The sequence below is a fragment of the Candida pseudojiufengensis genome, assembly GCF_024610245.1.
Source record: "Candida pseudojiufengensis strain CBS 10847 chromosome Unknown scaffold1, whole genome shotgun sequence".
In the NCBI taxonomy this organism is placed as follows: domain Eukaryota; kingdom Fungi; phylum Ascomycota; class Pichiomycetes; order Serinales; family Debaryomycetaceae; genus Lodderomyces; species Lodderomyces pseudojiufengensis.
The window spans coordinates 1,139,702-1,164,688 of record NW_026261530.1 but is presented as its reverse complement, the minus strand read 5'-3'; the positions used below and the strand labels follow the sequence as shown (position 1 = coordinate 1,164,688).

General features: G+C 28.2%; 10 protein-coding genes across 10 annotated transcripts; 6 read left to right on the top strand and 4 right to left on the bottom strand. All coding sequences in view use genetic code 12, as the record gives it.

The window, feature by feature from the left end:
• Positions 1-1,037: 1,037 nt before the first annotated feature.
• Positions 1,038-1,895, bottom strand: RPL7 (Rpl7p; the record flags this gene model as incomplete). The annotated part of the gene is made up of 1 exon (XM_051758439.1): positions 1,038-1,895. One exon carries the CDS (start codon positions 1,893-1,895, stop codon positions 1,038-1,040), a length of 858 nt encoding a protein of 285 aa, XP_051613997.1.
• A 2,807-nt stretch (positions 1,896-4,702) lies between these two features.
• On the top strand, positions 4,703-7,513 carry RFX1 (Rfx1p; the record flags this gene model as incomplete). The annotated part of the gene is made up of 1 exon (XM_051758438.1): positions 4,703-7,513. One exon carries the CDS (start codon positions 4,703-4,705, stop codon positions 7,511-7,513), a length of 2,811 nt encoding a protein of 936 aa, XP_051613996.1.
• Positions 7,514-7,785: 272 nt separating this feature from the next.
• KGF55_003623 (uncharacterized protein) lies at positions 7,786-9,720 on the top strand (the record flags this gene model as incomplete). Its single annotated transcript, XM_051758437.1, has 1 exon — positions 7,786-9,720. One exon carries the CDS (start codon positions 7,786-7,788, stop codon positions 9,718-9,720), a length of 1,935 nt encoding a protein of 644 aa, XP_051613995.1.
• Positions 9,721-9,724: 4 nt separating this feature from the next.
• Positions 9,725-10,735, bottom strand: KGF55_003622 (TOR complex subunit; the record flags this gene model as incomplete). Its single annotated transcript, XM_051758436.1, has 1 exon — positions 9,725-10,735. One exon carries the CDS (start codon positions 10,733-10,735, stop codon positions 9,725-9,727), a length of 1,011 nt encoding a protein of 336 aa, XP_051613994.1.
• Positions 10,736-10,901: 166 nt separating this feature from the next.
• Positions 10,902-11,969, bottom strand: SIS1 (type II HSP40 co-chaperone; the record flags this gene model as incomplete). Its single annotated transcript, XM_051758435.1, has 1 exon — positions 10,902-11,969. One exon carries the CDS (start codon positions 11,967-11,969, stop codon positions 10,902-10,904), a length of 1,068 nt encoding a protein of 355 aa, XP_051613993.1.
• A 353-nt stretch (positions 11,970-12,322) lies between these two features.
• ADE13 (adenylosuccinase) lies at positions 12,323-13,774 on the bottom strand (the record flags this gene model as incomplete). The annotated part of the gene is made up of 1 exon (XM_051758434.1): positions 12,323-13,774. The coding sequence occupies one exon, from the start codon at positions 13,772-13,774 to the stop codon at positions 12,323-12,325; it is 1,452 nt and encodes a 483-aa protein (XP_051613992.1).
• Positions 13,775-15,002: 1,228 nt separating this feature from the next.
• Positions 15,003-15,494, top strand: KGF55_003619 (uncharacterized protein; the record flags this gene model as incomplete). Its single annotated transcript, XM_051758433.1, has 1 exon — positions 15,003-15,494. One exon carries the CDS (start codon positions 15,003-15,005, stop codon positions 15,492-15,494), a length of 492 nt encoding a protein of 163 aa, XP_051613991.1.
• Positions 15,495-15,537: 43 nt separating this feature from the next.
• On the top strand, positions 15,538-17,190 carry KGF55_003618 (uncharacterized protein; the record flags this gene model as incomplete). The annotated part of the gene is made up of 1 exon (XM_051758432.1): positions 15,538-17,190. One exon carries the CDS (start codon positions 15,538-15,540, stop codon positions 17,188-17,190), a length of 1,653 nt encoding a protein of 550 aa, XP_051613990.1.
• Positions 17,191-19,031: 1,841 nt separating this feature from the next.
• On the top strand, positions 19,032-21,116 carry KGF55_003617 (uncharacterized protein; the record flags this gene model as incomplete). Its single annotated transcript, XM_051758431.1, has 1 exon — positions 19,032-21,116. One exon carries the CDS (start codon positions 19,032-19,034, stop codon positions 21,114-21,116), a length of 2,085 nt encoding a protein of 694 aa, XP_051613989.1.
• Positions 21,117-22,251: 1,135 nt separating this feature from the next.
• On the top strand, positions 22,252-24,327 carry KGF55_003616 (uncharacterized protein; the record flags this gene model as incomplete). The annotated part of the gene is made up of 1 exon (XM_051758429.1): positions 22,252-24,327. The coding sequence occupies one exon, from the start codon at positions 22,252-22,254 to the stop codon at positions 24,325-24,327; it is 2,076 nt and encodes a 691-aa protein (XP_051613988.1).
• Positions 24,328-24,987: the final 660 nt, after the last annotated feature.

Here is a 24,987-nt window from a genome sequence, read left to right as displayed (position 1 = left end):
TGATTTCAAGAATTTTTATTGGAAAAATGTATTATTGTTTGAGGTAGGTATGCTTAAAAATTAGTGAAGTATAATTTTATTAAAACTGATAAATGAAGTCACACGGGTTTAGCCCCATTTTTCAATTTAAATGTCAAACGGAAGTTTCAGAAAACAATTCTTTGAGAAATGCAATTTAAGTTATTTGTGTTCAAGATTTTCTTTTTATGATGAGCTATTGGCCAATTCTTCTTTTTAAAACTTTGAAAGATATTAAACGGGGATTTGATGACGTAGACATCAAGGAATTTGGTCCGTCAATTAAAAATTTCAGTTCGGTCTTCATGAGATCACTTAAATTTTTACTCTAGATACTTTTCTGCAATCTTGAAAATTTGAAAATGTCTTCAGACAAGTATCAAAATTGCAAATCGTAAATGAGTACATTTTGGAAATAAGATCGAAGAGAATTTACGAATTTTATAAAATTCAAATTTTATCAGTTCAAAGGAAGGTAGTTTAGCAAGTTCTAATGTAAGATTATTATGTAGATCAATATTTAATATAATCGAAAACTAGCAAATAAATTTGAGGAGTATTTGAACATAAATTTTCCTTAAGTCTTACGCCTCAAATTTTACCCATCAGTGATCTCTTTTGATTGTTTTCAAAGTAAGATAGATAGAAGCTGAAGCGATCGAGGAAAAAACTATTTCGCCAATAAGAGATAAGCATGGTTTAGTCACACGATAGCTGACAGTGTCAGGATCAAGCAGTTCTTCACAGAAACTTACTTAAGACAATTATGTTGAGAAATTGGGAGTATCTGAATTTGTTCCGTTCTAGTACCTATAAATCTTCTACGATGACTAATATCAAGACCATTTATAATATCTTTATATACATTTCAATCCATCAAATGAGATTCTTCATCCTAGTTCGATGAACTTTTTATTAATAAGAACCCGAATTGAATGAAACGTTCTTTAAGCCTTCCCATCCAAAAAATCCATGTCATGTGAACCAAGTCCACTCCTTAATTTTTTGAATACAATCACTTAATTTTGTTGATCAATAACAGAATCAATATCATCAATTTCTTTTAATTTAAAATCTTGAGCTAAAGAAATTTCAACTTTATTTTCATTATCATAAATTAATCTTGCTAATTTTGATTGAGGACCCCAACCATTTATTGGAGGATTTAATTTAAAAGGTAATAACCAATTTGTAATTTTTAAAAAATTATCACTTAATGTTGTAATTTCATGAATTAAATCTTCTATACATATTAATCCAATTTTTTCAAATTTATCTTCTACTAATTGATTATTATCTAATTTTATTATTTTTTCTTTTGGTTCTTCTTGTTGAGTTGTTGAATCTTCTTCTTCTTCTGGTTCTTCTATGGTTGTAATTCTTGCTCTTTTTTGAAATAATTTACGTATTGATGATAATGAAGGTTGACCAATTATAATATATGGAGCAATTAATCCTAATAATTGTATAGTTTGTTGATTTGCTTTTACAAAAACTCCAGTATTTGATTCAGTTAATTTTAAAACTTGTAAAATTTGATATGCCTTTTTGGGAATTTTTAAACCTTTTGTATGATTAGGAATTCGAATTACAAACAACAACTTGTATTCATCATCTGCTGAGGTATCTTTTAATGATGATGCTTCTTTTTTTAATTTTTGATTTATTTTATTTATTCTTTTCTTTTCTAATTCATTTGATTTTTGATTACTTAATAAAGTTTCTGCTCTTTTAAAATTTTTTTGTTTTTGCTTTAGTTTTAATTGTTTTGATTTTTTAATCTTATTAGCTATTTCTTCTTGTTTTTCTAATCTTTTCCTATCTGCATTTTTACGCTTTTTTAATAAGATTTCTGGATTTGAATTTAATACAGCCATATTATGTAAATTTATAAGATGTGAAAGCTATAGAAATCGATATGTAGCACCAAGTTGGTTCAATGATTTAATAATATTTGTGTGAATGTAAATTTATTGGTCTAATTTCGAGATGTATCACCTTATGATTGATTCAAGTTTTGGTTAGATAAGTTTCAGATGAGATGAAAGTTTCATATTTTTTTTTCGTATTTACAAAATCACAAAACTAAAAGTAGTAAAAATTTATGGGGGAAAAGAAACAGTGAGTTAAAACGAACGCGCGTGCGAAGCTCACACAGCTGTCGAACTAAACTGAGCTTTCTAACGAGAACTAAGACCTAACAATAGTTTGAGGTACTGCTACTTGATCAATATTAATCGGAACTTTTCATGGAACTCTTCATTTCTTTTCGGTCTTTTAATCAATTTTTTTGAGCTCGCAAATGAAGGTTGATTATCTCCGATTACATGTTCAAGTTCCTAATTCATTTACGACCTTACTTTCGATCAACCACCCGAATGTTTGGGATTCTCGATTTAAAATTGATCCTCGATTCGGGAAGCATGGAGATTGTTTATTAAAACTAATTTGGGATAGAATTGTCTCAAACAAGTAATCCATTGTATGAATATATGATACATATTCAATGTTTCAGAATAAGTCTCACATAGATCTAGAACTTTAATATATTGTTAACAAACTATTTGGGCAAAATATGCGTTTTATTTAGATCTTGATGAAGATTGTTTCCCCTGTAATACTTTCAATATTACATTTCGTACCTGATTAGACATAAGAGATTAGATGTTCTACTTATTCCGATTCTTCCATCAAATGTGAGAAAACAATCAAATGTTATCACATTGATGAATCAAATAGTTCAAAATTCATACTAATCTGTCTTCTTGCAAGTAACTTGTTTTGTAATGCATGAATTAAAGCTCGAGATAGTAAATTTAAGAAATGATGCATATAATCCAAAACACATACATAATTCATAATCTTTGCCTTAGAAATTTGAAGAATTATATCGAATAAGATTTCCCAAATGGCTAGATGATTTCCCAAATTAGTTTATCCAGAAACATTTATGAGTCTATCAATGGGACGATCATGATAATACTCATATAGCATAACCAATGTATGTAATCAAAGCGGATTACTAGGTCAAAAAGGATTCCGATTGATCCTTGTTCATTAGATAAGGGCTTGTTCAACAGATAAGGGAAGTTGACTGTTTTCAAGGCCATGAACAAATTCACTTTTCAAAAATTAAATAATGTAGCTAACGCTTGTTCAATATATTCCAATCAGAGACTAAATTTTATTCAATGAAATCAAAATTTTCGAATGGATTTTCTCTAACTGGCTGGTAGGAAATATATCAATATCTTATTAAGCGACTGGATCAACTGTAGGTTAAATGGCTCAACTGTTATATAAAGTGTACATTAAGCTCTTTAAAATAATAAGGATCAAGATTTTGATCGCCTAGCGGCACTTGGTACGAATTGCTGTTCGTTACTTTACAACCTTAAGACCTGAGTTTATTTTGTAGTGAATTAATTTAAAAATTAGCGATTAATTTGGTTCTGATAAAACATATACTTTAGTATACGAAGGGAAGTTATTCAATTCTAATTTACAGTGTTTGTCTATTTATTCCCTCCCCCGCTTTTGCAACTTAGATAATTATTTGAAGACACATCCAATGCTTCCAAGGATGAGAAAAATGAGAGATATTTATTGTCTTGAAGTTTTAGATTCGGTACTTTATCATTTTAAAAGAACTATTTGGGGAAATTGAAAGGGGAGACCGAATTGGATCAACGGGCAAAATTTTACGAAAATGTGTTAATTTATTGAGTTACAAATAATAACCATGCATTAAACAGTGTAATCTTGCTATAATTCGACAAATGAATCTCTTTCCATTCCGACTGTGAAATCACCTCTTAGTGATCTATCCTGATGTGTCAAAAATTGCATCATTTTTCGAATAATCGATTCTATATTTTAGGTTGATATTTGCATATTTTCAGATCTGTAGAGAAATTTACTTCTAAAACGGGGTTGAAACAAAATTATTTAATACTGGATGGCAAGTTAATACAATTCCGACCATACACGGATTAATTAATTGGCGAGAGTATAAATGGGATCTCATAAACGAATATAAATCTCATGCTAATTTTTAATTGTGAAATATAATAATTTATTATATTTTATTTGATGATCATCCTGAAACAAAAATAAGAAATTGATTGAAAAATCTAAACTAACAAATTTGCAGATAAAAGACATGAACAAATGACACAAGCCATGGCATAACATTTTGGGTTAATGAGCCTTAACAATATCATCTATATTTTGTCATGACGTATGTTTTGTAGTAATCTAGTTTGTTTACCTATTAGACTATATTTGTACCTTGTAAATCATTTTATACTGCATATAATCCCAAATCTTCTTAAAAAAAAATATTTAATCTTGATCTGCTAATAAAATTTATTATTAAGAGTTTAATACTATGAGATTAAGGTTAGACCAGATTTAAAATTTATATTAAATCGTTACTTTTCAACCATTCATTCTTTAAATATTTCATATAATAACAATATCAACCTTCAACAATTACTAATATCTTCAGATTAAGTTCAACCTAAGTAACATTGTCATATTTTTTTTCCTTCATTTCTTTCACATATTAAAAGAATTACAATACTCAATTTGTATATTCAAAATTATTTCATCAATCTTTTAGCATTTTTTAATATTATAGCATAATTTTTTTATATTTTCATTGCATTAAACAAATGACTTTATGAATTCCTATAATAATAGACAAGATCAAGGTTCTGATCAATCTACAAGTCAACAACAAGGTTTAACAAATTCAAATCAGCATCATCAACTACAACAGCAGCATAATTTAGGTGAATATTCTATGCAGGATTCAAATTTACCTTTACAACAAAGTAGTTTTCAATATCAAAATCAAATTCAACCTTATTCAGTTAATACAACTATAACAACTACTAATTCTACATCAAATTTCACTGAATACAATCAACAACAACAACATTCTCAATTTATAGTGAAGCATTATACTCAAGATCAGGGACAACAACAACTCACAAATTCAACACAATCTCAACAACAAACATATCCGATTCAATATTCTACTCCACAATCTACATCCAGTGGGTTGAATATACAACCACAAAGATCACATGTTTCTACTAGAGGTTATAACAATTTATCAAATCAACAAGGAAATAATTTATCGTTTTATAATAAATCAATTCAACCAATTCCACAACAAACAGAACTATCAATGAATTCTCAGCCGACTTATAACTTAGACTTTCTGCAACAACAACAGCAACAAGCACAACCACCACCACCACAACCACAGCCACAACAACAAACCTATCCACCTCAATATAATCAACCTATTCAGAACGTATATTCACAACCGAATTATCTACATCCAGTTCAAGAATTAACTCTTGATCAACTTCAAAATACTACAGAGGCGGAAGACAAATCAAAAAGAACTAAAAGTAAAAGAACAAGACGAAGTAATTCCATTTCAAGTTCACAAGTTCCAGCAGAGAATGAATTGAAACAATTAGCAAAATCAAAACTTCATATTCCATTATCAGAATTGGCATATAGGATTAAACAATTAGAAAATCAAGAAAATCCTCAATTAACGGTGGCAAGCTCAACTACAGCAACAGCAGCAACAACTGCATCAGTAGTCTCAGAAAATACTGAAAGTAACAGAGAAACTCAACGACTGATTTTTGGAATGGTTTGGTTATTAAATTCATGTGAAATATCCCCTACTGCAGTTATACCAAGAAATAGAATTTATGCAAGATATGTTCAAATTTGTGCTGATAATAGTTTATCCCCATTATCACCTGCAAGTTTTGGTAAACTTGTTAAAATATTATATCCTAATATTACCACCCGAAGATTAGGAATGAGAGGACAACTGAAATATCATTATTGTGGAGTTAAATTAAAGGGAGATCAAAATATGCAACTGCAATTACAACAACAACAACAACAACAACAACAACAAAGTCAACAAAATCAATCATCATTATTACAACAAAATCAATTAATGAGTGGATTTATGGGAGGTATAGATTCACCAATTTCTTCAGCTAATTCTTCAGTTTCATATGATGATTCACCAAGGTCTATGTCACAAATTAATACACCTTCATATACTCCAATTAATTCTCCATCTATTACATGTTCATCATCAACTTCTTCATTTACATTATCTGATCAATTACCACTGGTTTCTCATATGAAATATGTACCTGATTTATTAAAATCATTAAGTAATGAAAATATCGCACCAGAATCAAATCCTTATATTCCAATTGAATTACCTTCAATATATCCATATTTACCAAAACAATCTGATCGTGATTTAGCAGATACTTTATATTCATTATATAAAGTTCATGTAAATTCTATATTTGAATCTTTAAGATTTATGCAATTAAAAAGATTATTTCAAAGTTTTAATCAATTTCATAGTATTTTAACTATACCAGTTTACAAGCTATATACAAGTGATTCAATATTAGAATGGATTCAATCCTGTGATTTAATAATGTATAAAAAAATGATAAGAATGTTAATTAAATTAACTTTACAAATAATGATACCTCAAGAAAATTTGAATCAATTAAAAATTATTTCATTAAATTATTTAAAAACATTATCAAATACAATAATAAATCCAAAAAATTCAAAAAATTTCATAATGATGAAATTAAAAATGGGAAAACATTTTATAAATTTATTGAATAGATTAATTAAAGTTTTAGAAACTGGTATATCAGCATCAAAAATTTTAATTAGTGTAAATGAAAAACAAAATATGTTAAATGATTGGACAAAATTAGATTTAAATGAAATTATAAATAGAGAAATTCCATGTATTGATATAAATATAAATACATTAAATTATATAATGAAGATTGAAATTTTTCAAATTTTAAAAAATTCAATAACCATAAATAATAATTCACAAACTATAATTGAAAATTTTGCAAATTTTTTAAATAATTTACCTTCAAGATTTTCAAATATAAATTCAAGATTATTTTTATTATTAACTTCAAATTTTTTAACTACTTGTTTAAGAGAAATTAGTTTAGTTAGTGGAGAAAGTTTTGGATCTTGGTGGATTGTTAGATGTTGGGTTGATGAATATTTAGTTTGGATAATGGAATTAGGTGGATTTTTTTATGATGATTTGAAATTACAACTGAAACAACCTTTGCAATATTCAACTACGGAAACTCAACCACAACAACAACAGCAACAACAACAACAACAACAACAACAACCACCGTCTGTAGAATTTCAAACTGCTGCCGGAACAAGTGGTGAAGCAGATAATTCATTTGGTGCAATTGATTTATTAGAAACATCTTTTGAATTTGATAAATCATCTCAACAACAACAATCTTCACAACAACAACAACAATCACAACAACATTCACAACAACAACAACAACAAACATCAATAGAACGAGAATCTAAACGAATCATAGACTCGATAATTGCTGATCCAATCAGTTATCGATTATTTAGTTAGACCTACGTTTTATATAGCATATAATTTTTACACAAAATCTTTACAATTAGATATATTGTAATTAGATCTTTTGAAGTTGGATCTCTTCGTAGTGGCATACCTAGAAAGAATCTGTATGCGTTCTTGTGCCCCTCAGCACTTAGCATAACTGAATCGAATATCACCAAAATTTTGGTTGTAGTAATAATTTGACCTTTTTTTTTTTTTTGCCAACTGAATTTACAATATTTTGGTTGCAAAACTTCTTTTTTAAATTCCCCAACAACAAAAGAATGTCAGAACTTTCTAAATTTGATACATTTAATCTATCTAATGAATTTCAAGAATCAACTAAAATCAATAATGATAATGATCCATTATCTTCATCATCTCAATTACCACCAAAACAAAATAAAGATTATTGTAAATTTCGTTTATCAATAAAATTAATTCAAGACATATATGTATTTCCAGAAGATGAAAATTCCAAGAGAGAATTCTATGATACTATATCAACTGATTTAATTAAAGTAAATGGGAAAAATAAATCACCAGGTCAAAGAAATTTAAAATTAAATTCTTCTTCTTCTTCTTTAAATAAATTAAATATTGGTACAAATTTATTAGAATTAGGAAATCAAAGTTGTTTATTTAATGATGAATATAATGGGAATTTGTTATTTTATGTTTCAAAATATTTTGAAATTTTTAAAACTTATATTGGTCTATTGAATATTTCAAATTTAGAAACAATTAAAATGTTAAAATTAATCTTTTTAGTATTTTTTAATTATTTAGAAGATAGTGAATTTGCTTCTCAAATAAATAATTTAAGAACTCATCAACAACAAATTAAAACTAATTTTGAAAAAAAATGGATTAGAGATAATTTAAAAATTTATATTATTGAAATTTTTAATATTTTTTTTAAAAATTATTCATTAGCTTTTGAATTTTTTAAAAAGGGTCAAATTAAATGTTGTAAAAATAATTGGAAATTTATTGAAAATTTAATTAACTTGGTGATGATTAATTATTCAAGAATCAAAGATTATAAATTTAATGAAATTGGTTTGAATTTAGATCCAAAATTAGCAATTATAAATCATAGTTGTGTACCAAATGTTTTTCAAATAGAATATGAATTTAAAAAATTTAGAGTACTTAATACATTACCATTAAAACCAGGTGATGAATTATTTGTTAGTTATCTTCCTAATTGTGGTATTCCTCAAGAAATTAGAAATTATCAATTAAATTTAAATTATTATTTTAAATGTTCTTGTACATTATGTAAATCTAAAAATGATTTATTTTTCACCATGCAATGTAATGAATGTTTTAAAAATATAAAATCACCACGTTTAACATTAGTTTTATCTAGTGCAAATAATTTATTAATTGAATCTTCATGTTCAAAATGTTTTCATCCATTTGATATTGAAATTTATACAAGACAAATTTTAATTAGAAATTTTTTTATGGCTTTAATGTTAAGAAATTCAAAACTGAATTATAATTTTAATGATGATGGATATTTTACAATGTTACAAAAGGAATTTAGTACAATGGTTGAAAATAATTCTGTAAGTTATTTAATTAAACAATTATCTGAATCAATTGATAAATTTGAAATCCCTACGGAAAGAATTCCTTTTGTTAAAGGATTAATTGATGAAGTTATGGCTGGAAAAGTGTTTGCTTTATATACATTCCCATTCAATATAATTGTTGAAAAAATTAGTAAACAATGTTGTGAATTTAAAAATTTTGATTCAGGAATGGAATATTTAAAGTATTATTCAAGATTACTTTTTGCTGTAAAATTACCTTCAGATATTTCAAATCAACTATTTTTTAATCAATGTTTGTACCTTGATATGGCTGAAAATATTGAAAAATTAATGCAAAGATTATATGATGAAAAAATTGATACATTTTTTGGAACTTTTAAAGAATCAATGGAATTATTAGCTAGATGTCAATTTTTTTTCTTAAAACATGTCAAAAGTCCATTTGAATCAGTTAAAGTGGAAAACAAATTAATAAAATTATGTGAATTATACCAACCTATTAAATCAACAAAATCTATTCATTCATGTTTGGAACAATTGTTTATCTATGCTAATGCTAATATTTTCATCACCAAAACCAGATTTTTAATCTTTAATGCTAAACAAGAACAAGTTACATTATTCCATACTTTTGATACAGATGATCAATTATAAATCATCATACATCATTTAATGCAACACAAACAGCTCCTTTATGATGTCCATTATATTGTCTTACAGTTTCACTATTTGATAAATCCCATAATCTAACATAATGATCAGAACAAGCAGTAACTAAATATGCACTATCTGCACTAAATGCACAATCCCAAACCCATCTTTGATGTCCTTGTAATGTAGTTTCTAATGCAAAATTTTGTTCAGTTGACCAAATTCTAGCAGTATGATCTGCAGAACATGTAGCTAAATGTTTCATATCTGTACTTAACAAGACTCTTGTAATATATTTCAGATGTGATCTAAATTTAGTAACAGGTGTTAAAGATGTTAAATCTTTTTGATTTTGCATCTTCCATACATAACAATTCCCCTTATTATTTCCTGCAACTAACATTGATCCATCACTTGCTACACTTAAAGAATTTATAGGTACATCATCTTCAGGTATTAAATGATGAGTACATTGATTTTCTCCTAAATCCCAAACTCTTATATTTCCATCTTGATCACAACTTATTAATTCACCTTGATTTGGATGTATTACAACTTCATTTACTGGACAATTATGTTTATAATTTCTTTGTACAGATGGAGATCTAACATCCCAAACTTTAACAGTTCCATCCTCACTAGATGTAACCATCCATTTATTATCTGCTTGGAATGCCAATGATGTAACATTTGTAGTATGACCTTCAAATGTCATCACTGGATTATTATTAGAATTATTGTTGTTGTTATTAGATGATGCAGATCCTTGTTGATTACTTGTAGTACCTCCATTTGAAACGTTGTTAGAACCTCCATTGCCAGATGAACCATTCTGCCGTATATCATAAAGTTTGACGTATAAATTACCAGCAGCTGCAAGGTATCGCTTGTCTGATGTGATTTCCAATCTATTTACTTGTGAATCTGGATGTTGAATTGTTCTTGAGCAGACACCCGTTAATGCATCCCAAAACCTTATGGTATGATCATAACCTGCTGACGCTAGAATCACAGACATTGATGTTGGTTATGTTGACTTTTGATTTGATGGTGTACATAATGTATTTGATGATTTCGAATATCTCAGCACGTACTTTTGTGTAACCATCAGAAGTTTAAAAATTTTTAGTTCTACTTATGCATTACTACTATGATATATATTCATTACTCTATACGTTGACTATTTAAAAATTATCATTAATTGCTTGTTTTTGTGCTTGGGTTAATGATGATGGATAATCCACTTTAAATACAATTTCTAAATCTCCCTTTTGACCTGGAGATTTACTTATTGGCATACCTAAACCTGGATATGTTGTTGTAAAACCTGGTTGAACTGGATTTGACCTACTTAAAGGTATTCTTCTTCCATCTATAGTAGTAACGTCTTTTTCAAATCCTGTTAAAGATTCTTTGAAAGTTAAATGTACTGTCATTTTAATATTATTACCATCTCTTTTAAAGATTGGATTTGGTTTTTCTTCTATTACAAATTGTATAGTTTGTCTTGCTCCACATTCTGGTTGATAATCTCCTTCATTTGAAAAATTGATTTTCGTACCTGCTTTCCAACCTGGTTTTATATTTATTTCTAAAATTTTTTGTTCTCTAGTTCCATTTGCATCTTTTCTTGTTATTTTCATTTTCTTTGTGGCTCCTTTATATAAATCTTCTAATGATACAGGTAATGGTATTGATACTGTGTCTGGTTCAGGCCTTGGTTGTGAACGACCTCCAAATCCACCAGGCATTCCTCCTCCAGCACTTCTTGATCCAAATCCACCACTTCCAAATGGACTTCCACCTTGACCACCTTGCCCTCCAAATCCACTTGAACTAAATGTGAAACCATCATCTCCCATACCAAATCCACCCATTTGTGAGAAAATATTGAATGCATCTGCATTTGAAAAACCACCTCCACCTGAAGATCTAAAACTAGTTCCACCTGGTGCCCCACCAAAACCACTAAATCCACCTTGTCCACCTGCTCCTCCAAATGGATTGCCTTGATCAGCTGCTGGTGCATTACCTCTTGCGGCTTCTAAACCATATTGATCATATACTTCTCTTTTATCAGCATTCGATAATATATCAAAAGCCTCCGATATTTCTTTAAATTTTTCTGTGTCACCAGTTGGTTTATCTGGATGATATTTCAAAGCTTGTTTTCTATAACCTTTTTTAATTTCTGCTTCATTTGCAGTTGGTTCTACTCCTAGTAAATTATAAAGTTTCTTGTCTTTCACCATTTTTTATACTTCGTTATATATAGCAGAATTTTTTGATTTAGTTCTTAAATATTTGACTTGATCCGCCTTCTTCTTTCTTCCTTTGACTATTCAATTGATAAAAATTGATGAGTATAGGATGATATTAATGAAAATCAGCTTATAGCAAACAATAATTCAATGGACTTTCACATTATCATTTTTCACAAATTTGGTACGCGCTACCTGGAACTTGGGTCGACCTACATATTTCTAGAAACTTCTAGTTCCAAAGCGTTTAAACGCGGAATATTTAATCCGGAGAGATCCAAGAGATGAAACAACAAATTTAATACCATAATTACATAGATAACTTGAACTATAAATACAACGTCTTAAACTTTTAATGCCACATTTTCCTTCGTAATATATTTTTCATAAGGTTTCAAAGCATTTGCTACATCATTTTTCACAAATTTTTCAGTTTGCTCTGGTGCTCTACCAACAAATGTCTTTGGATCTAATAATTGATCCAATTCATTCCAAATTGGTTTGAAGTACTCCGTAGTTTTAATTCTTTCAATCAAATCATTATCGCCACCTTCTTGTTTAACAACTGCTGAAGCTTGATGTGATAAAACTCTAATTTCTTCATGACAATCTTGTCTTGAACCTCCTTTTTCAACCATAGCCATAATAATATTTTCGGTAGCCATAAATGGTAATTCAGAATTGATTCTTCTTTCAATAACTTTTGGATATACAACCAAACCTGAAGTAATATTTAACATTGTTGATAATAAAATATCAACAGTTAAAAATGCTGAAGGTAAATTAATTCTTCTAATGGCAGAATCATCTAAAGTTCTTTCAAACCATTGAACACTAGCAGTTTGTAAGGAATCAGAATATAATCCACCTAAATGTCTAGCTAATGAACAAACTCTTTCACATCTCATTGGGTTTCTTTTATAAGCCATAGCACTTGATCCAATTTGTGATTTTTCAAAAGGTTCCTCAACTTCTTTCAAATTAGCTAATAATCTTATATCAGTAGCAAATTTGTGAGCAGTAGCACCAAATGATGCTAAAGGTGCCAATACATCAATATCAATTTTTCTTGAATAAGTTTGGCCTGTGACTGGATAAACATGATCAAAACCCATTAATTCAACAACTTTTTGATCTAATTCTTCAACTTTATCATGATCACCATGAAATAATGATAAAAATGATGCTTGAGTACCAGTAGTTCCTTTAACACCTCTTAATCCAATATCATTTCTTGCTCTAACCATATTTCTTAAATCCCATAATAATTCTTGCAACCATAAACAAGCTCTTTTCCCAACAGTTGTCAATTGAGCAGGTTGGAAATGAGTCCAACCTAATACTGGTAAATCTTTATATTCCAAAGCAAATTGACTTAATCTATCAATCACATTAACTAATTTAGGAATTAGTATATCATAAGCATCTCTAAGAAATATTAAATCAGCATTATCAGTAACAAAACATGAAGTGGCACCTAAATGAATAATACCAGCTGCTGCAGGACAAGTTTCACCAAATGTATGAACATGAGCCATAACATCATGACGAACTTTACTTTCTTCAATAGCAGCATCTTGAATTTCTTTATCTGTAATCTCCAAATTCTTTGACATTTCATCAATTGCTTCTTGAGTAATTATATCTAATCCAACGGCTTTTTCAGCTTTTGCTAAATTTAACCATAATTTTCTCCAAGTTGAAAATCTATTTCTTAATGAAAAAATAGCTGACATTTCTTCAGATGCATATCTTGAAGATAACGGAGTTGAGTATTTATCATATTCTGAGACCATGTTGAAGTATTATGTAGATATGAATTGAGTCAATGATGTATTGGTATGGTTTTAATGAAACTAATATTAGAGGTTAATACTTCTATAATTTAGATTTTCAAAATAAGTTGATGGTCTGCCATTGAAATTACACAAAATGGGTTTCTGCCCCGTACTTTAATTGTAATTTAAACTTCTGACTCCGAAAGTCAGGAAGATGAGAAATTGATTTTGCTTTGAAAACTGAGCTCACCTAGGAGCAGTTGTTGAATGAGCCTAAGCGAGCGAGACAAAATTTCTGGATGCTTTTTGACTTTGGATATAAAGTGATTTCGTATAGAGATCAAGTTATGTAGTATTTTAGGTCGTGAAAGCGTCATCTCGATGCAACTTTGTGACTCGAAATTCTTTTTTCAAGATTCTACATGTTATTGATTTTTGCAAATTACCAACTAACAATATTGTACATCCAACTTTACAAAATATTTACTGAACAGACTATTCACGCAGTTACGTTTTCATTAATGTATCTTCACTAATATACTCGCTGCTCAAATACAGCGTGCAATCGTTCCAGCAACAAACTTTTTTGAAATCTCCTGTACCAACCTATGAATGAGACATCATGTAATGAATGAGAATTTTATCAAGAAGAAAAGTTAATACCCGAGTTAGATTCTACTCATACAAGTTTGAATCTAACTAATACAAGTTTTGATGGACTACATACATACCAATTAATTTTGAATTAGGCTAAACTAGGGATTTACACAAATTTAATAGTGTAATCGTAGTGTTTAAGGAGTTTGTGAATGAAATACAGGAGCACAATCACTACTTAAATACGCTTCATATTATTTACTTTGCTATTCCTAATCAAGTCATTTCAAATGATACAAATATTGAGTTCTTCAGGGTGGTAATTTCTTGACATCCTAATAATGAAAATCGGATCGTTTAGGGAGTTGAAAAGATGGATTTGATTTTCTGAAAAGGCAACTTATAATTCAATCAAAAACAAATTGAATTAAGTCTAACTGGTATAATCTTGTGATATCTCGTAACAAGTGTTGTCTCGTGAATTTGATTCTGAAACTCGATATGGTAGCCTCGTCAAAAATCACGTCTAAAATCAAAAACAAAATAACAAAAAATCTTTATAATTTCATTTTTATATGTAATCCAATCATCTAATTAACCATCAGACTTAATTAATCAATCAATCAATTAACATTACTAAAAGTTTGAGATGAAGATGTTTTTAAATTTACCCAAAGAAGTTCTAGCATTGATCGTTAAGTATATTGATGATAAGATAAAAATTTTAGAGTTAGTTGCAATCCCTCCTCTACGGGAAATAGCTTTGAAAGAAAGATTCTCAACATATCATATTGTTTCAAATTGTGATGGAGATGGAAGAGGAGATGGAGAAGGAGATGGAGAAGGAGATGGAGAAGGAGATGGAGAAGGAGATGGAGAAGGAGATGGAGAAGGAGATGGAGAAGGAGATGGAGAAGGAGATGGAGGTATTGAAGGTTTAGAATCACTTTATCGTTTATTTAAATTCAAACCTTCCAGAATCATTGGTGAAATTACTGATATTCATAAGATACTCAATATTGAAATGTCTGGAATAAAAATTGATGACCATAAATGTAAACATCTAGAAGTAACAGATGCTGTTGATTATACCACGAGTAAATTTGAAGTTTTGTTAACTCAATCAAGTACACAAAAATGACTTGAAAAAAATTATGGATCATGTAAATGTTGTTGGGATTCATATGAGACGTGACGGTAAAGGTGGTATATTTGTTCCCAATGATAAAGGCAAGGAAGCTATTTCATATATAATCGCATTTAATGGAGCTAATTTGGAATCATTAACTACCACATATGATAAATCATTCAAAGTTAAGTTTCCCACATCTTTAAAACATTTAACTTTGTATTGCAGATCAACTGATACACACAAGTTGAATTTGAGAACATTGCCATATCTTGAAAGCTTTGAGTGTAAGTCTCTTTTTGGTGTAAAATCAATAAAAGATCTTTGCATTCCTAATTCTGTTAGATCTTTAGACTTTGAAGCATGTGGTTTTGAAAAATTAGGAAATTTAAAAAGTTTGAATAAGTTAAAAGTTCTTATGGTTACTGGATGTAAAAAGTTGATTGATTTTGTCAAGTGTTCGTTTCCGGATTCATTAAGTTTAATTGGTTACAATAATTGTGTTCCCGCTTCAAAAGTTGCTGAATTATATGAAAAGACTAAGAATGGTACAAATAAACAATTTAATATATCCGATTTTTCAAAAAGTGGAGAGTCATTTTTAGTTGGATCAAATGTGAATTTTCCACCATACTTAACATCTTTACTAATTCTGGACGCTGAAGCTTCTTTGGAATTAGGATCTAATTTAAAACTTAAATATCTTGAAGTTTTAGATTTGAAACGAATTCCCAAGTTGAATTTGAAAGGGATCTTAGCTTCTTTACCAAATGTTATGTTTGATATATCAATTTGTGCATCCGGTATTTCATATGTCGATGGTGTAGCTTTGTTTCCAGAATTGACTCATCTTGAATTCGAATACAATAATTTTGAAAATATTTTTAGAACAAACATACATGAATTGAAAAGATTATCAGTTTTGAGTCTTGAAAATAATTTGTCAATACAACCCAAAACTTTAGTCAGAGTAGATCCTTTTCAATTATTACTGGTTGATAAGTCCAACTCAAATATCGTAAGAGTAACAAAAGAAAATGCAAATAATTTACATGGTTATGCTGGAAAAACTGTCAATGTTGAAATGCAAAATTTAGCGGAATTGACTTTAAAACAAATTTCTCAACAAAATTGGAAGCCTTCTTCTTTTATAAATTACGTATATCCATCCATACTTGAACCTATTATATCTCAGGTATCCCTTGTTGTTTGTGAAAATTTGAAAATTCTCAATTTGGGTGGGTTGGATATTCAAGAATTAAATATTAATAATTTTCCAATATCTTTAGAAAAATTGATAGTCACAAATTTTCAATTACAATCAATTAAAGGTAATTTTGAGAATTTAACCAAATTGAAAAATTTAGATTTATCCTTGAATCAAATCAATCATTCAATGTTAACAAATCAAAAATTCCCTGCAAGTTTGGAAAGTTTGGATTTATCAAAGAATAAGATTGATGATTTAACTTGCTTAAATTTAAGTAACTGTGTTAACCTAGTCTATCTATTTTTATTTCTAGTAACAACACAAGATAATCCAAAAGGAGCAATTGAATTGAAAAATTTCTTATTAAATTCTCAAAATGGTTCTAAAATTGAAACTGCAGTGTTAAGTACAACAAAATCCAAAGTTGTATTTGAAATAATGAATGGGGTTGATGGTACTGCTAAAAGACCACCAGACTCTAATGATGGTGAGAATTGAAAATTATATCAAGTCAAGTAGTTTAGTTGAGAAGAATTGATATTGGCTATAGTAATAAATATTAGCGTCAAACGAATAATTAATATGCTTATTCTGGTATTTGTAATCTTACTTCTGAAAAACTAACAAAACATATGACTTTGTTATCATGATTTAGAGCTGATTGAACTATTATCTCTTGAGCTTGTAAAGTAGTCTTCAAGGAAATAAATATTACACTTATGCATTTATCACCTTTGGGCTAAGCCTTATATTTTCTACTTAAATCAAAACAAAACAAATTTTGGAGCCTTTAAAATAAAGCCAATCTAAGGTTCAAGTATTACTCTAAAACTATAGTTTCATATATCCAAGATGATGTTACAAATAAAATCATTTGTTGGGATATCCTCAAGTCGTGTAAATCTTGCAACAATACATCTTTGTGATTTGGAATTCTTTTCATGATTCTACATGTTGATGAAATTGAAGTAAAGAATCAATCATCAACTACACTTAAATCACTCCACTTGTTGTTTAACATAGGTATCATTCATTTTCATCTGTGCTAATCCTAAAAAGATTTTTAATAATGCGTGCCAAAGTTCAAGCAAGAAATATCTTTCAAAATTTTCAGTCATTAATCTAAGGAAAACATCAAGTAATGAGTGGGATTCGTGACTCAACAAAGACGGTTCGCCAATTTGTTTCCTACTGATACAACCTTTGATATATTGGATACCAGTCAATTAACTATTCAATTTAACTCTAGGATGATGGGACTGGCGATGAAAACGTTTTTATATTTGGAGAGTTGTTTAGGTATATACATTCATAATGATTATCCGAACATACATACAAAATTGATTATTTTAAGTTTTAGAATAACATTTGTATTTGAATCTTGATAGATCAATTTCTTCTATTTATAGTCATAGTATTATATGTTGGGAAAAGGAAGTTGAAAGTATTTTTTTTAAATTTGCTTCATAGAGCATCGGGTTGTCTTCCAGTGGATTAACTTTTGTGAATATAGTTTGTTTAAAAGATCATGAGTAAACTCAAATCAGAGTTTTCGTTCACTAGGAACACACCAAGATTAGTAGCTGGATCACGACTTGGTGAAAAGATTTACAAAAGCTGTAAGAATAGATCACTCCTATGAAGAAATTGATGATAAAAAGGAGGGACTTGATAAAGAAGCAAAGTACTTATTTAATGTGAATAAATAAAATGCTGAAAATTTTTTATTAGCTAGATGATATCAAGATAGTCTTGTGATATCCTGGTAACATAGTGATGTATCGTAAATATTGATCCTGAAACGTCATATGGTAGCTTGACGAAAAAATCACGTCTTAATTTAAAAAATCAGAAAAAATTAAGGGTCGTCAAAATTTTTACCATTTATATGTTACTTGTCAATCTTACCAATATCTACAAGTGATCCATCAACCGATATTTACCACGGATCTATCAATCTATCAAATCAGTCAGTCAATTAATCTATCAATCGGTCCGTCAATTAATCTATCAATCAGTCCGTCAATCAATCTATCAATCAGTCAGTCAATTAATCTATCAATCGGTCCGTCAATTAATCTATCAATCAGTCCGTCAATCAATCTATCAATCAGTCAGTCAATTAATCTATCAATCGGTCCGTCAATTAATCTATCAATCAGTCCGTCAATCAATCTATCAATCAGTCAGTCAATTAATCTATCAATCGGTCCGTCAATTAATCTATCAATCAGTCCGTCAATCAATCTATCAATCAGTCAGTCAATTAATCTATCAATCGGTCCGTCAATTAATCTATCAATCAGTCCGTCAATCAATCATTTATACTCGATTCTAAGATGAAAATATTTCTCAAGTTACCTAAAGAAGTTCAAGCATTAATCATTAAATATATAGATGATAAATCAAAAATTCTGGAATTAATTGCAATCCCTCCCTTACGTGAATTAGCTTTAAAAGAAAGATTTTCAACATATCATGTTGATCCAGAATGTAATGGAGATGGAGATGGTTGTATTGAAGCTTTAAAATCACTTTATTATGAATTTAAATTTAAACCTTTTAAAATTATTGGTGAAAATCTTGTTATCAAGGAATTACTTAATCTCACAAAATCAGAATCCATAAATGAAAAATCTGAATGTCATAATCAAAAAATTTCAAATGATGTTATTGATTATTCAACAAGTAATTTTGAAATTTTATTAAATTCATTTGGTGGATTTATTGAATTGAAAAAGATTATGGATCATGTTAATGTTGTTGGAATTCATATGTTATATGATATGGATGGTGATATAATTCCTCCTTGTGATAAAAGAAAATCAGCTGCTTCTTATATAAAAGCATTTAAAAAAGCTAATTTAGAAGAATTAACTACAACTTATGACAAACAATTTAAAGTTGAATTTCCCACATCTTTAAAACGTTTGTCATTACATTGTAAACCAACTGATAAACTCAATTTAGATTTAAAAAAATTAGCAAAACTTGAACACTTGGAATGTAAATTGCTTTTTGGAGTTCAATCAGTAAATGATCTTAAACTTTCTAATTCCATTAAAAAATTAGAAATTATTGCATGTGGGTTTGAAAACTTGGGTGATTTAAGGAATCTCAATAAATTGAGAACTCTTCAGATTATAGATTGTTCAAAATTGATTGATTTTATTAAATGTTCATTTCCAGAATCATTAGAAATCTTAAATTACAATAATGGTGTTGATATATTAAAAGTGTCTACATTATATGAAAATACTAAGAATGGTACAAATGCACAATTTGATTTAAATGATTTTTCTAATGATGGGAAATCATTTATGATTGGTTCTAATGTAAATTTTCCTTCAAACTTGAAAGTCTTAGAAATTCATGATCCTACAAGAACATTAGAAATAGGTTCAAATCTAAAATTGAAAAATCTTTGCATTTTGGTATTATCAGAAATTTCAAAAATTAATTTAAATGGTCTTTTAGATTCTTTACCAAAAATTATGTTTGATTTTACAATTCGTGCATCAGTAATTTCTACAGTTGAAGGTAAAGCTATATTTCCAGATTTAATTCGTCTTCAACTTGATTTTAATAATTTTAAAAATATATTTAAAACAAATATTCATGAATTAAAAAAATTATCAATCTTAAAACTTGAACATAATATGTCACTTCAATCAAAAGGTTATGCTAGAGTTGATCCTTTTCAATTATTACTGGTTAATGACTCCAAATCAACTATAACCAAAAGATCAAAAAAAGTTGAAACTAATAATGCTAGTAATTCAAGAAATTTTGTGAATGTGAAATTACCAGAGATGATGCATTTAACTTTTACACAACTTACTGAAACAAAATGGGATGTACCATTCTTTGATGATAATGTACAACCATATATAATTAAACCAATCATTTCTCAAGTTTCTTTTGTTGATTGTGAAACATTAAAATTTCTTAGTATCATTGGATTAGATGTTAAAGTTTTAAACATTAATTATTTCCCTATATCATTAGAAAAATTAACAATTGAAAATTTTGAATTACAATCAATTGAAGGTAATTTTAAAAGTTTAATAAATTTAAAACATTTATATTTAATAATGAATCAAATAAATCACTCAATGTTAATTAATCAAAATTTTCCAAAAAGTTTAGAAAGATTAGATTTATCAAAAAATTTAATTAATGATTTAAATTGTTTAAATTTAAAAAATTGTATTAATTTAATTGATTTATTTTTATTTGAAGTTGCAACAAAAGATGAATTAAAAGGATCAAATGAATTGAAACAATCGTTTTTAAAATTAACTAAGAATTCTAAATCTAATCATGCAGTTTTAAATACTACTAATTTCGATGCTATATTTGATATTGCGGATGGAATTGATGGTGTTACTTCCAAAAAATTGAAAAAAGTAATTAGAAAATAAGATAAATTAAATGAGTAACTTTTATGATTGATGATAAATTCACCTGAGTTCATATTTATGACTTATTTGAATTCAATTTTTCACTGAATTCATAAATATCAATTCCGAATTAAAGTACCTAGCATTTGTAAATCGTTGTTATTTCTTTTTAATCTCTTCGATCAAATTTAAAGTCAAATCTCTTAGAACTAGTAATTTAACTCTGAAATTACGTTTAATCGTAATATCAGATATAATCGATATTCATTTACTGAAAGGTCGTGTAAATTTTGCATCAATACATCTTTGTGATTTGGAATTCTATTTCAAAAGATTCTACAGGTTGATGATGAACTTCCAACAATTACATTCAACTTAGCCAACTTGCTATTCGAAATAGGAATCATGCACTTACATTTTCATTAATATCATGGAGAATATGAATAATGCGATAGTTGTTCTAGCAAGAAGTATTTTCTAAAAATCTCATTTGATAATTTATAGATCTTACATCAGGTACTGAGTGAACCATCACTTCTCAATAAAATGGTGGTCTCGAACCTTGTTCCTACTCATTCAACGTCTGATGAATTGGACCCATGTCAAATACTTTTCCAGTTCTAGGGGCGATAGAATTATGTCAATTTAAATATTTCAATATTTGGAGAGTTTAATGTTAGTAAATACATACATAACGATTATCCAAACACTTAACAAAGATAGATTGTTTCCATTTCTAGAATATTAATTCAAATTTTACTTGAATTGTGAGAAATTTACTTCTTCAGTTTGCTTTCAATAATCATAGTGATGATGTTTTAAACCGAAAGAATTTGCGTCAGAGAGCAATGAATGTGCCAATAGGTTAAATTTTGCGAATGATGTACGAACTGGATCAAGCCTTGGAATGACTTGTTAGTTAGATGACATCACGCAAAACTTGTAATAGCTAGTAACCAAGTGATGTCCCATAAATTTGATTTTGAAACGCGATATGGTAGCTTGACCCAAAAAAACACGTCCAAAAATTAATTAATAAAGTTTGTTGATATTAAAAATAAAGAGTTCGTCAAATCTATTGCCATTTGACAGTCTTATCAATATCTACAACTTATCAATCAATTATTCAGTCAATCAATCATTCATATTGGATTAGATGAAGATATTTCTCAAATTACCTAAAGAAATTCTAGTATTAATTATCAGATTCATAAATGATAAGTCAAAAATTTTGGAATTAGCTACAATTCTTCCTTTAAGAAACTTAGCTTTGGAAGTAATATTTTCAACGTATCATGTTGTTCGAAATTGTAAAAATGGTGGTGATGGATGTATTGAAATTTTGAAATCACTTTATCATCAATATAAATTTAAACCTTTCAAAATCATTGGTGAGATTTGGATTATTAATGAATTACTTAATTTTGGAAAATCAGGATCAATAACCATGATTCCAGATTGTCATAGAGATTATTCAGATGCTGTTGATTATAGTATGAGTAAATTTGAGATTTTAATAGAACGATTTAATAATTCTTTTGAATTGGAAAAAATTATGAATCATGTGAATGTTGTTGGAATTGATATGTTGTATGGTGAATCGGGTTGTCCTGCTGATAAAGATATTGAAGCTCATTCTTATTTAAAAGCCTTCAAATCAACTAATTTGGAATCATTACGTACTACTTATGAAGCATCATTCAAGGTTGAATTTCCTACATCTTTGAAGCACTTGAATTTGCATTTTGAAGAAAATGAAGCAATAAAATTAGATTTAGGAACATTGGTAAGTCTTGAATATTTCGAATGTAAAAATCTTTTTGGTATGGTATCGTTAAAGGATCTCAACTTTTCCAATTCAATTAAAGGGTTAAAACTTTATTCATGTGGTTTTGAAAAATTAGGAAATATAAAAAGCTTGAATAGATTAAAAATGCTTCTGATTTTTGGATGTGAAAATTTGATTGATTTTATTAAGTGCCCCTTTCCGGATTCATTAAGTTATATTGATTATGATCATTGTGTTTCCGCTTCAAAAGTTACTGAGTTATATGAAAGTGCTAAGAATGGTTTGGTTCAACAATTCGATCTATTTGATTTTTCAGATGATGGGACTTCATTCTACCTTGGTCCTAATATAAATTTCCCAAAAAATCTACAAACTTTATATATTTCCGATCTGACAAAGACTTTAGAATTAGGTTCTGAGTTAAAACTTAAAAATGTTGATGTTTTGCAATTGAAACACATTCCTAAAATAGATTTAACTGGACTTTTAGCTTCTTTGCCAAAAGTAATGTCTGGATTATTAATTTGTGGATCATTGATTTCAACTTTTGAAGGTATAGCTTTATTTCCAGATTTGGCTACACTTCAACTTGAACAGAATGTATTTGAAAATATATTTAGAACAAATATAGATGAATTAAAAAACTTGTCAATTTTAAAACTTAAACATAATATTTCAATCCAATCAGAAGAAGATATCAGAATTGATCCTTTTCAATTGTTACTGATTGATGATTCCATTTCAACCATGATTCAAGCTTCAGAAACCTTTGAAACAAAATTTAATGAGAAATCAGATATCGTAAATTTGAGAATGCAAAAAATGATGAATTTAGCTTTAGTTCAAACTACTCACATAGAATTGGATCCCAACACTTTTAATATAATTGATCCGAATATATCTCAAGTGTCTTTTATTGGTTGTGAAAATTTAAAGTTCCTCACTCTTTTTGGATTAGATATTGAAGTTTTAAAAATTAATCATTTTCCACTATCTTTAGAATATTTAACAATTCAACAACTCGAATTACAATCAGTTGAAGGTAATTTTGGAAATTTAATCAAATTAAAAGAATTAATACTAAGAGAAAATGGAATAGATGATTCAATGTTATCAAGTCAAACATTTCCAATAAGTTTGAAAACATTAGATTTATCCAAAAATGAAATTAATGATTTAAATTGTTTGAAATTGAATATTTGTGTTAATTTGGAAAATTTATTTTTGTATGAAGTTGCAACACAAGTTGACCAAAAAGGAGCAAATGAATTGAAAGAATTATTTTTTAAGTTAACAGCTTCAAGAAAAACTTATCATATTGCTTTAAGTACTAGATATGAATATGTTATATATGAAATTATTGATGGGGCTAATCATACCCATAATCATCACTCCCTATATAATGATGAAGATTATAGTTATTATCGTTATAATTGGGACTGATTTTCTATAGTTAAATATATATAATGGAGTCAAAAATGATCTATTTATAGTATGTTGCAATCACGTATTTAAAGACTCTTCATTGATACTTTTGATGGAAGTATTCTATTGTGAAACAAATTTTAAATGTGAACAGTTAAAACCTGACTCGAAAATCAGAGTTTGTAATGCCATCCTTAAATTAGATATTCCGAGTGACCTTGATAGAGAAATTTTGATCTGCTTTTTAAAAATTATATTTTCTTAACCATTAAAGCTAAGTTTTAGAATTCTTAGAGGTTCGTCAGTAATTGTGATAAAATCACTCATAGTTACATGTATAATTAAATCATTCATGATCATGCTGACGATTATTTTGCTAACAATTCGGAGGTTGTATAACAAACTGAAATTTACATTAATATCCTAATCATTCAGCATTTAAATTATTATACTACTTTGAAAAAGAGTGAAATCCGCTTGACTAATATTACACGAAGGAGACTAAATCGAGTCGTATACCAACAAATCAAAACTTCCAGTAGAATTTTCAAATTCCACAACTTTCTTATAATCACCCAATTTGAATGTCATACGTTTAGTTATAAAATCTTTCAATCAAAAGCTTAGGTAACGTTTGATACGGTAAACTACTTACATTTACGTAAATACAAGTACTTT